Source organism: Bos taurus, chromosome 22 (assembly GCF_002263795.3).
Source record: "Bos taurus isolate L1 Dominette 01449 registration number 42190680 breed Hereford chromosome 22, ARS-UCD2.0, whole genome shotgun sequence".
Taxonomy (NCBI): Eukaryota; Metazoa; Chordata; class Mammalia; order Artiodactyla; family Bovidae; genus Bos; species Bos taurus.
Window position 1 is genome coordinate 48,675,068 of NC_037349.1, and position 12,681 is coordinate 48,687,748.

At 56.5% G+C, this 12,681-nt stretch overlaps 1 protein-coding gene across 1 annotated transcript; it reads left to right on the top strand.

The window, feature by feature from the left end:
* Window positions 1–1,602: 1,602 nt before the first annotated feature.
* TLR9 (toll like receptor 9) lies at window positions 1,603–5,866 on the top strand. The gene is given in 2 exon segments (NM_183081.1): window positions 1,603–1,728; window positions 2,738–5,866. Coding segments are annotated over 2 exon segments (3,090 nt in total). The 5' UTR covers window positions 1,603–1,725; the 3' UTR covers window positions 5,825–5,866.
* The last annotated feature ends 6,815 nt before the right edge of the window (window positions 5,867–12,681 follow it).

Consider the following 12,681-nt stretch of genomic DNA (forward strand, 5'->3'; position numbering starts at 1 on the left):
TGTCAAACTCCCTGGGCCTGTGCCCAGCTGGGTGCCTGGCAGCTTGGAGCCTGCCTGCCATGACATCCACCCAGAGATGGGCACAGAGAAGCAGGGGTAGCAGATGTCCAGCCCTGCCCCGTCCTGCCAGAAACGCTATTTATTTGTTCATTCATTCCCTCATTCACTTAGCCATCACTCAGAAACACTCTATGCTGCCCAGAGCTGACTGTGGAGACCCATGAATTCAGCAAGTGTTGAGCACCTACAGACAACTTTAACAACCTTATGGTTTTTGCCTTTATGATCCCCTGAACTCTTTCTCTTCCCTGAAACACTCTTTCATTTTACCCAAATCTGTATATCCAGAATTGCAATTTCTAACACTTCAAATAAACTCTTTATTTGCAAACAAAACAAAAATGTTAACAAATTAGGTAAAAGAGCTCAGGAGTACTCCACCTGGGGTAGGGGCTTTATAAGAAGATCAGAGAAGGCCTCATTGAAAGGGTAATGTGTGACGAGAGATGTCAGGTGGGTGAGGGAGGGGGCCGTGTGAGTATCTGGAAAAAGAGCTTCAAGACACAGGGAACGGTATGTTCAAAGGCCCTGGGGCAGGAGAATTACATGCATGTGTTCGAGCCGCAGCCAGGAGGCCAGTGTGGCTGGAGACTGGGCAGGGAGCAAGGGGCAGGCAGATACCATAGGACCCTGCTGGCTATGTGTGGACTGTGGCTCTGACCCCAGAAAGGGCCATGGAGGGGTCTGAGCAGAGAAGGGACCTAATGTGACTTAGGGGCCTAATAAGAACAAACTGTGGACCTTGAGAGCAGAAGCAGGGCGGTCCTGAGGAGGTAACAACTGCACTGGTCTAGGCAGGAGGAGATGGCAGCTCAGCCCAGACTGGTGGATGTGAAAGTGGGGGCAGGGGGGAAAATGGGCAGATTCTGAACATGGAGCCAGCAGGACTTGCTGAGGGTCCCGGGGCAACCTGCGGCTTGGGGCCTGAGTGATCTGTTGCAGTCATCTGGGTCAGAAGGATTGTGGGGGGAGCCTCAGGGGAGGATGAGCCAGGAGGTCTCAGCTGATCCAGTGGTGGGGTTTGTGCTCTGATGGTGCTCTGGGGATGCAGAGGAGGGCCTGCTCCTGGAGGAAGCTGCCGCTGTGGCAGGGGCAGATGACCCTGGGCAAGGCCAGTGCTGCCCCCTGCCCCATACGCCAGGCCTGGCATGACACACAGAGCTCTGGGACTGGTACCCCAGGGCAGGGAAGGACAGTGAAGGAGCTGCCAGCCTGAGACTGCTGCCTGGGGGGGCAGGGGCTGAGAAGGCTGAGGCATACCCCACCAGGTCTGACACTGCTCCTAATTCCAATCTTTTGCCAACCTTAGACTGAGCTTTGGGCCTTCACCTCTCCCCAGACTTCCCAGAGGACAGGTGTGAGGCCCACGTGGGATGTGACAGATGGTTCAGACAGACTGGGGTGGGGGGCGGGGAGTAGAAAGAGGAAGGGGTGGCGGAGCGATCTGCCACCTGACTATGCAAATGGCCTCTCTGACTCATTATGTCCCCTACACCCCGCCCCTGCCATGAGCATAGGGAGGAAGGGGGCTGCTAGGTTATTACAAAATTCTCACTTCCTCTGATCTCTGAGCCGGCGGCACGGGAAGTGGGCGCCAAGCATCCTTCCCTGCAGCTGCCTCCCAACCTGCCCGCCAGACCCTCTGGAGAAGCCGCATTCCCTGTCATGGTAGGATAGCAGCCCTCGGCCCCCGGGGAAGAGGACAAGGTGGGGAGGAAGTGATGGAGAGAAACACGGGCTTGGGAGCTACAGACAAGGGTGGGTGAAAGGCACAGTCACCCAGGTGGCTCTGGGGAAATGCACTGAGCCCTGAAGTCATGAGCCATGAGACCCAAACTCTGCTTGGGTGAGGAGGCTGGGGCTAAGGGATGCTCTCAGTGGTGGTGCTGGGCTCACTGGTGGTGCTGGGCTCACTGGTGGTGGTGCTGGGCTCACTGGTGGTGGTGGTGCTGGGCTCACTGGTGGTGGTGGTGCTGGGCTGCAAGCCAAGGGGACGCCAGGGCTATGCCCTGTCTGCCCTTTGCTGCCCAACCTTCCCTCCAATTCGTTCTGACCCACAGCAGTTTGAGTGCCTGGGCTGGCTAAGGTGGGCAGAGCATGAAAGAGCTAGGCAGTGGCCATCCTGGCCAAGGCCCTGGGCAGTGGCCAGCTTGAACCCCAGCAGGAGACCTTCACTCCCACCTCTTGGCCAAACGGAGCAGGAGTGGTTGGGGGGAGCCTGACAGACAGCAGAGGGAGGTTTTCAGGGGTGCTGCAGGGAAGGGAAGATGCCTCTTTGCTTGGGAGAGACGAGAAGTGACCTTCTCGTCTCTCCCAAGAGAAGGAATGGAAGGGGGAAGCGAGGATGAGCCTGGGGGGCCTGTTGACCACCAACCTGGCTCTCCTGTTCAGCTAGGGTTTGGTTTCGAGTGAAAGCCTCCATCACGAGTCTAGATTGCAGGTCTCAGGATGAGCTCTGATTCCTTTCTCTGAGTCAAAGGCTGGGTCTCAGATCTGAGTCCAAGTTCCCCATGGGCCTTGGAGATGTGATGGGCACTGGAGAGAGAAACAGGAACCTCCCTGGAGGGCTGGGAGAGACGGAGAGACAGAGGTGGAAGCCCTTCTGGGGAACCCCCAGGGAGGTGAGGCAGAGGAGGTGGAGCTGGGGCCGTGTTCTGACCCGGCGCCCACCTTGCAGGGCCCCTACTGTGCCCCGCACCCCCTTTCTCTCCTGGTGCAGGCGGCGGCACTGGCAGCGGCCCTGGCCGAGGGCACCCTGCCTGCCTTCCTGCCCTGTGAGCTCCAGCCCCATGGTCAGGTGGACTGCAACTGGCTGTTCCTGAAGTCTGTGCCGCACTTTTCGGCTGGAGCCCCCCGGGCCAATGTCACCAGCCTCTCCTTAATCTCCAACCGCATCCACCACTTGCATGACTCTGACTTCGTCCACCTGTCCAACCTGCGGGTCCTCAACCTCAAGTGGAACTGCCCGCCGGCCGGCCTCAGCCCCATGCACTTCCCCTGCCGTATGACCATCGAGCCCAACACCTTCCTGGCTGTGCCCACCCTGGAGGAGCTGAACCTGAGCTACAACGGCATCACGACCGTGCCTGCCCTGCCCAGTTCCCTCGTGTCCCTGTCGCTGAGCCACACCAGCATCCTGGTGCTAGGCCCCACCCACTTCACCGGCCTGCACGCCCTGCGCTTTCTGTACATGGACGGCAACTGCTACTACATGAACCCCTGCCCGCGGGCCCTGGAGGTGGCCCCAGGCGCCCTCCTCGGCCTGGGCAACCTCACGCACCTGTCGCTCAAGTACAACAACCTCACGGAGGTGCCCCGCCGCCTGCCCCCCAGCCTGGACACCCTGCTGCTGTCCTACAACCACATTGTCACCCTGGCACCCGAGGACCTGGCCAACCTGACTGCCCTGCGCGTGCTTGACGTGGGTGGGAACTGCCGCCGCTGCGACCATGCCCGCAACCCCTGCAGGGAGTGCCCAAAGAACTTCCCCAAGCTGCACCCTGACACCTTCAGTCACCTGAGCCGCCTCGAAGGCCTGGTGTTGAAGGACAGTTCTCTCTACAAACTAGAGAAAGATTGGTTCCGCGGCCTGGGCAGGCTCCAAGTGCTCGACCTGAGTGAGAACTTCCTCTATGACTACATCACCAAGACCACCATCTTCAACGACCTGACCCAGCTGCGCAGACTCAACCTGTCCTTCAATTACCACAAGAAGGTGTCCTTCGCCCACCTGCACCTGGCGTCCTCCTTTGGGAGTCTGGTGTCCCTGGAGAAGCTGGACATGCACGGCATCTTCTTCCGCTCCCTCACCAACATCACGCTCCAGCCGCTGACCCGGCTGCCCAAGCTCCAGAGTCTGCGTCTGCAGCTGAACTTCATCAACCAGGCCCAGCTCAGCATCTTTGGGGCCTTCCCGAGCCTGCTCTTCGTGGACCTGTCGGACAACCGCATCAGCGGAGCCGCGACGCCAGCGGCCGCCCTGGGGGAGGTGGACAGCAGGGTGGAAGTCTGGCGATTGCCCAGGGGCCTCGCTCCAGGCCCGCTGGACGCCGTCAGCTCAAAGGACTTCATGCCAAGCTGCAACCTCAACTTCACCTTGGACCTGTCACGGAACAACCTGGTGACAATCCAGCAAGAGATGTTTACCCGCCTCTCCCGCCTCCAGTGCCTGCGCCTGAGCCACAACAGCATCTCACAGGCGGTTAATGGCTCCCAGTTCGTGCCGCTGACCAGCCTGCGAGTGCTCGACCTGTCCCACAACAAGCTGGACCTGTACCATGGGCGCTCATTCACGGAGCTGCCACAGCTGGAGGCACTGGACCTCAGCTACAACAGCCAGCCCTTCAGCATGCAGGGCGTGGGCCACAACCTCAGCTTCGTGGCCCAGCTGCCCTCCCTGCGCTACCTCAGCCTTGCGCACAATGGCATCCACAGCCGCGTGTCACAGAAGCTCAGCAGCGCCTCGTTGCGCGCCCTGGACTTCAGCGGCAACTCCCTGAGCCAGATGTGGGCGGAGGGAGACCTCTATCTCTGCTTTTTCAAAGGCTTGAGGAACCTGGTCCAGCTGGACCTGTCCGAGAACCATCTGCACACCCTCCTGCCTCGTCACCTGGACAACCTGCCCAAGAGCCTGCGGCAGCTGCGTCTCCGGGACAATAACCTGGCCTTCTTCAACTGGAGCAGCCTGACCGTCCTGCCCCGGCTGGAAGCCCTGGATCTGGCAGGAAACCAGCTGAAGGCCCTGAGCAACGGCAGCCTGCCGCCTGGCATCCGGCTCCAGAAGCTGGACGTGAGCAGCAACAGCATCGGCTTCGTGATCCCCGGCTTCTTCGTCCGCGCGACTCGGCTGATAGAGCTTAACCTCAGCGCCAATGCCCTGAAGACAGTGGATCCCTCCTGGTTCGGTTCCTTAGCAGGGACCCTGAAAATCCTAGACGTGAGCGCCAACCCGCTCCACTGCGCCTGCGGGGCGGCCTTTGTGGACTTCCTGCTGGAGAGACAGGAGGCCGTGCCCGGGCTGTCCAGGCGCGTCACATGTGGCAGTCCGGGCCAGCTCCAGGGCCGCAGCATCTTCACACAGGACCTGCGTCTCTGCCTGGATGAGACCCTCTCCTTGGACTGCTTTGGCCTCTCGCTGCTAATGGTGGCGCTGGGCCTGGCAGTGCCCATGCTGCACCACCTCTGTGGCTGGGACCTCTGGTACTGCTTCCACCTGTGTCTGGCCCATTTGCCCCGACGGCGGCGGCAGCGGGGCGAGGACACCCTGCTCTATGATGCCTTCGTGGTCTTCGACAAGGTGCAGAGTGCAGTGGCTGATTGGGTGTACAACGAGCTCCGCGTGCAGCTGGAGGAGCGCCGGGGGCGCCGGGCGCTCCGCCTCTGCCTGGAGGAGCGAGACTGGCTCCCTGGTAAGACGCTCTTCGAGAACCTGTGGGCCTCGGTCTACAGCAGCCGCAAGACCATGTTCGTGCTGGACCACACGGACCGGGTCAGCGGCCTCCTGCGCGCCAGCTTCCTGCTGGCCCAGCAGCGCCTGTTGGAGGACCGCAAGGACGTCGTAGTGCTGGTGATCCTGCGCCCCGCCGCCTATCGGTCCCGCTACGTGCGGCTGCGCCAGCGCCTCTGCCGCCAGAGCGTCCTCCTCTGGCCCCACCAGCCCAGTGGCCAGGGTAGTTTCTGGGCCAACCTGGGCATAGCCCTGACCAGGGACAACCGTCACTTCTATAACCGGAACTTCTGCCGGGGCCCCACGACAGCCGAATAGCACAGAGTGACTGCCCAGCACTCCTTTAACCCCACACCCCCACTTCCCACCCCCCCCCCGCCCGACTCCCCACAACGCTCCCCCCCCCCCGCCCCCACCGTTTTGCCTCTCTGCCTGGGATGCCCCAACTTGCCTCCCTTTGCAATCCCACCGCTCTGTCTGGCCCCCTGGCATAGAGCAGGCACACAAATAAATGCTGCTGGAGGGCCAACAGCTAACCCTGAGCTCACTGAAGGTGCTATTGGGAGGGAAAAGGGGAGAATTCACTGGGCCTAAAACAAAGGCGGGGAGCAAGAGGTGATTGGCGGTAATCGCCCTGGAGAAAAGGGGAGGGCCCACAGGGCTTAGGCTGGCAGGGTTACGGGGGAAGCTGCTAAGAGCAGTGGTGTTCACTGTCATGTTTTTCAGACAGTGAGGTCTTGGTCCTTCCCAGAGAAGAGACTGGGTCTCCTGACCCTTTCAACTCCTCCCTCAATTCGCAGTCCTACTGAGCTTGGCATTCCTCTGTAACTGTCCTCAGGATCTATCTCCCTCACCAGCAGGGCCTAGGGTACCTCAAGGGCAGGCAGGGAATCTGCAGGCCTGCTTCATTTCTAACTGGCACCAGATTCCTAAGAGGTGGTAACCCTGCAGAATGTTCATTCCTAAAGCGATCGGGAAGATGTGCAGCAAGCTCAGCAGGGGTGATTGCGCCTTCTGGTGGCCATGTTTATGCTGCACTGGGGAGGCTGGTCCAGGCTGGGGAGAGGAAGGCCTGTGGGTGAATCCTGGCAGCAGTGGGCTGAGAGCCAGGGAAGAGTCTAAAGTGAGCTCACAACCCATCCCTGTTTCCGCCTTGAGTGCATGCTGAGTCTGTCTGTTTGGCATCAAAGGGACACCTCGGTGAGCTGTCACCTGGCTACAAAGGAGGGGCCTCCCTTTCCTGCTCCTGCCTCTCATAGCTGATTGTACGTAGGTGGGAGTTGCAGCCACGATGGAGTATGTGTGTGTGTTTCTAGTTTTGGTGCTAGATTTCTGTGTAGACTTTGGCATACTGCTGGGAGCCTCGATGCCCAGTGTTTGGAGAGAGCCTGTTCAGTGTCTCCACAAGTGTGTGAGGAGTGATGGGTCCTGTTAGGCCCAGGGTCCTTGAGCTACTTTGCTCAGGCTGGCTGTCTCCCATCCCCACAATTAAACCTGCCCTTTGAGGAGCAGAGGAGACACGTGCAGCCTCTTGGTTGGAGCTGGCGTCTGGGGCACTGGGAGAGAGGACCCAGCTGAGCTGGCCATGCGCCCAGTTTGGGGCAGCTCAGGGCTCAGGACCTCTGGGCTGGAAGGTTGGCACTCAGGCAGACTTGGCTAATCTTGCAGCTTGGTTGTGGGGATCCCTGGTAGGGACAGGAGGCTGCTTTTCCCCCTCCCTCCAGGCTATAGCTGGGAGAGAAGTCTAGGCCACCTTCTCCTTTCTGACCTGGGTTCAGGGGCTCCTGCTGGAGGCTGGCATCCCATATTCTCTGCCTGCCTAAAAGAAAGACAGAGGAGGGTCTCTGACCCACGTATCTGTAGCCCCACGAGGGCCCTGATCCAGTCCAGTTTCTGGAGGAGTAGGCTAGCACGGCCCCATGCACGTCCTTAACCCATGCTTGGGGAGAAAATAAAACAAGAACTGTCATTCCCCTAGGCTGGAGTCTTGTGGGTAGGGGAGAGGGGACTGCTGAGTGGCTTTGAGACTGTTCTGGCCACATCTGGGAGCAGAAGTCAGGCCCTGCCTAGGGCACCACATTTTGCGTGTGAGAAGCACAGTGCCTGTCTCTGACCAACAGAGTCTGCCCTAGGGCAGACCCCAGCTAGGACCTCTGCATTCCCGGCCATGCATGCTCCCAGTCCTGGTTCTTCTGAGGATTCAGAAGAAGAACATCTTGGAGATGAAGCATGGGGGCTATGGTAGGAGCACTCTTGGGCTCCACTTAAGTCAGTCTAGAGGCATCTATGGTGCTCGATTCAATTTGCAGGGGAAAGTTCTGCTGTCATCGACCACATCTAGGGGCAGAGCCACTGGCCTGGGCCCTGCAGGGGGTGCTACGAACTGGGCTCCTGTGGTCAGGAAGGACGCTGGTGGCTGGCCCTCTTCTCCACACTGCTGCATGTCCTCAACCATTAACACTGCCCACAACACGGCTTTGCAAGGCTGGGGAAGAGATAGGCCTTGAATCAGATTACCTGGGGGGACCACCAACTCTGCTCTTTGGGTTATCCTGGGCAAGTGCCCTCCCCTAGAGAGTCTGTACATCTGCCTGTGAGAATGGCCAGAATTACTCTGCAGGCTGTTACAAGTATTCATGGTAATGTGTTTCAAGTCTGGGAGACCTAGCTGGTCGCCCAGTGGTTATTTTTAGGTATGGGACTTACACTGAGGACTACCAGCTGATGGGACTGTGAGAGATTTTTCTCTCTCTATCCAGAGATGGATCCTCCTAAGTCAAGGCCCTGGCCCAGTGCACTGAAAGGGGTTCAGAGGCAACTGTGGTGGAACTGATTTCGGATGCACGCAGCAGTAACTGCCAGTTTGCAGCAAGCAGCAGGGAGCCATTGCTGGAAGCAGGGTCTTACTTTCCCAGTCTGGGAGTCCTAACCACTGGACCACAGTGGAGCTGAAGAGGAAAAGTTAAAGTTTTACATCACCTCCTTCTCCTTCTGCCTCTGTAACTCAGCTTGCCCCTTGCAAAGTCTAGATCACATAGGTCATGTAGTCTCAGAAAGTGGGGACTTGCAATACTAGGAACTGGAGTTTATCTCACTCACCCTTGTCCTGCTCTTTGAAATCTCCCAGCCCCTGCAAACCTGCTTAATCATGCCTGTCCAAGCCAGGGATCCCCCTCCCCATCTTGACCACTGTACCCGTGCGCGTGAAACCCCTTAGTTTAAACCAGCCTATTAACAGCTAGCGTTGCCCACTACAGTCTGTCTAGAAAAACTCTAATCCCTCTGTTCAGGGTTCAGAGGTTGGAGTGTTAACTCCTCTGGGCCCGCTGGCATAATGAATCTGAGTTCTCTAACTCTCCAAGTGTGGTGCTTGGTTTCTCGAGTACTGGTTTCTGCAAGAGAGCCAGCAGTTAGGCTAGGGTCTCTAGTCTTTGCCTGCTTAGTCAAGAATGAGGTGAGGCGGTAGAAGGTAAAGTGTAAAGTGAACAGTTTATTGAAAAGTACATATGGAAAGGCACACAGGTGAGCTCAGAGAGAGAGTCTCACCTTTTTGAAGTTTAAATCCCTTATAAGGGGTCGGTTTTCCGGGTCTTTGTCTTCCCTCAGGCCAATCATCTTGCTGGCTCTCCCCCTGGTTAATTTGTCTCAGGACCCTCACCTGAGGTTTGCACACATACACCTTAGCCAAGATGGATCTCAAAGTGAAGGCTTCTGGGAGAAGCAAAACTCATTACAGCCTGGAATATCCTCTGATTTTCGACTCCAAGGAGACTTCCTGAGCATGTGTAATGCCTCCTTTATCCTTTACTCAGGCAGGGTTCTGGCCTCTCTTTGTCCTTGTCATGATTATTCCCTTGAGATGTTTACAAGAGACAAAGACCGGCTATTTACCCTGTTTCTGTGGTCACTTCCATTTTGGAGAGGAAACAGGAGGCCGGCAGTAAATTCTGTGCAACCCCATAGACGGCAGCCCACCAGGCTCCTCCATCCCTGGGATTCTCCAGGCAAGAACAATGGAGTGGGTTGCCATTTCCTTCTCCAATGCATGAAAGTGAAAAGTGAAAGGGAAGTCGCTCAGTCGTGTCCGACTCATAGCGACCCCATGGACTGCAGCCAACCAGGCTCCTCCATCCATGGGATTTTCCAGGCAAGAGTACTGGAGTGGGTTGCCACTGCCTTCTCCGAAAGAGGAGGCTGGGGGACTGTAAATATCCAACCTGGAGCCTGTCTATCTCCTGCCTCAGAATCAGAGGCTCAGGAACCTGGGAGCGGGACTGGGGATCTGCACACCCTGGTGTTGCCTCCTTGTGCTTCCCTGCCATCGGCGATCAGAGGGCGCTAGACAAGCCAAGGTCTGGGCACAAGACTTAGGACAACTTGACGGGAAGAAATGTAAAAGTAAGGAAATTCTACCTGCTAAGATTCCAAGTTACAGCTCTCCCATTTCCCTCTAGGACACATTATTTAATGCCCTGAAAGTGAAAATGTTAGTCGCTTAGCCCTCTCCAACTCTTTGCGACCCCATGGACTGTAGCCCTTCAGGCTCCTCTGTCCACGGAATTCTCCAAGCAAGAATATTGGAGTGGGTTGCCATTCCCTTCTCCAGAAAACTTCATGAACCAGGGATCGAACATGGGTCTCCTCCATTGCAGGCAGATTCTTTACCATCTGAGCCACCAGGGAAGCCCATTTAATGCCCTAGGCTTCTGAATATTCTTAGGGAGCTTCCATGACATCATCCATTTTCACACTTGCATCTTTATTAGAAACCTTGCTTACACGAACTTTTCCTATGTAAGCAGTTGATGAATCCTTGCGCTCCTGCAGCAGTGCTCCCGGACAGTTTTGGCACCAGGGACCCGTTGTGTGGAAAGCAATTTTTCCACCAACAGGGATTATACAGGGAGATGGGTTCAGGATGATTCAAGAGCGTTACGTTTATTGTGCACTTTATTTCTATTACTATTATATCACCTCCACCTCAGATCATCAGGCATGATATCCTAGAGGTTGGGGACCCCTGCCCTGCAGAACATTCCATCACCCTTTGTCCTCATAATCACAAACAGCACGGAGAAGCTGAGCTAATGACCTTGTTGACGCCCCCCGTCCCCCGACTCTGAGTCTAAATGAGAAGGAAGGTGGGTCTTGTTAAGCATTGGGAGAGAAACGTGACCCAAAGTAGAGGGGAAACTACTGGACGGAAAGGAGGTGGAGGCAGTTCCAGGCGTGGGAATCTGGAGGACAATGGAAGGGCCCTGAAGGCTGTCCTGGGGAACAGGGCTGGGAAAGCTGAATGAGGGCGTTTCCTGAGCTGAAAGGAACCTCATGGCGGTTCCCAGGGGATATGACTTCCATCTTACCCAGGGGCCTGCCCGGGTGCATGGCTTTATCTGATGGGACCAGGACTCAGCCATTTCTCTCATCGCTTGGCCTGGTTAGGGGCATGGACCCACCCCCAGAGAGCAGGAGCTGAGGCCAGGACTCTCTCATTTCTCCAGTTGCTTGGCTGTTCTTCAGCTCATCTATCCATTCTAGAAAAGTAATCTTGCAGATTTTCACAGGTCACTGTTGTAGGCTGAGTGTTTGTGTCCCTCCTTGGTTGAAACCCTAACTTCAGGTGATGGTGTTTAGAAGTGGGGCCTTTGAAGTGTAATTAGATTTAAATTAGGGTAGGAGGTAGGCCCTCTGTGGTAGGATTAGTGGTTTTATAAAAAGAAGAGGGGGAAGATTTCTGGTGATCCAGTAGTTGAGGCTCTGCCCTCCAGTACAGGTTTGATCCCTGGCAGGACTAAGCTCCCACATTCTGTGGGAAAACTAAATTCGCAGGCAACAAATACTGACCCGGCAGTTCTTTGGGGCGCACATACTGCCAACTACTGAGCCTGCGCACTATGAAGCCCACGTGCCTCAAGCAGCTATTGCACATGTGCATTCTGGGGCACACCTTCTGCAACTACCTTCTGCCTGGCTTGAGGTCTGTCTTTGAGATAGAACTTACACGACTTGTTAACAGTGTCATGTGCGTCAATGAGAGCTGACTTCCACACGAGAGGCCAGAGTTAGTGGATTGATAATGGCAAGATGAGGAGAGGGTAGGTAGCGGAGGAGTGGGCAGCCTGGGCGCCATCAGGAGCTGCGTGGTTCAGATGCTTGTTTATTGGCCATCAGTGATGTACGGCTCGAACTGAAAACCAGGGTGGCGTGTGTGTTGGAGGCATTGAGAGATCCTCAGAGAGGATCCGCAGAGAGGGGAAGCCTGACATGCAGTCAGAGATGAACCCAGTGAGCGCTCAACATTCAGAGAACGACCAGCTCAGGAATGAGGAGGAAAGTCAGGAGAGGTCAGTGGCCCAGAAGCTTAGAGAAAGCTATAAAAAGGCTAAGGACAACCACCTCAAATACCAATGAGAAGGCAAACAGAACGGGCCGCTGGATTTGGCAAAGACAAGCACGATGTGGCAAGAAAAGAGTGGCCTCCACAAAGAACAGGCTGAAGGACCAAGTGGGGAGGGCTAAGCAGAAAGGGCAGAACAGAAGCGGCAGCTAGGTGGGGCTCAAGACCGAGGGAGAGCTTGTTTTATTACAGGATGGGTGCGTGCCTGCTGCAGGCCCACGGGAAGAAGGTAAGAGCACAAGAAGCTATGGGACTCAGAACCCCAGGGGCAGGAGTCAGGGGAAGGAGCACGAACGAACGGTTGGAGACCACAGTGCAGCGAGCACTGGAGGACCTGCTGGTGACAGACCAGCCTGGACTGCCCGACTTTCACAGGGAAGTGTGAGGGCCAGGGCTGGGCTGGGAGCAGCTGCCGCAGCACTGACTGTTCGGTGTGGGGAGAGGCTTGGACTAAAGCAGCTGCAGCTGCGGCTTGTGCCCTCAGAACTGCTTGGGGTTGGGGCACAGCTGTGCTGGCCACTGCCTGGCAGGCATTAAAGCCGTGCTGACTTCCCTATCCTGCCTCTTGTTAGTGCTGCTGGGGTGCATGGTACACGTGTCTTTACAAATTAGTTTTTTCTGGATGTATGCCCAGGAGTGGGATTGCTGAATCTTATTTTTAGTTTAAGGAACCTTCATACTGTTCTTCACAGTGGCTGTACCAACTTACATTCCCACCAACAGTGTAGAACGCCCCCTGACTCATTCCCTTTTCTCCACACCCTCTCCAGCATTTATT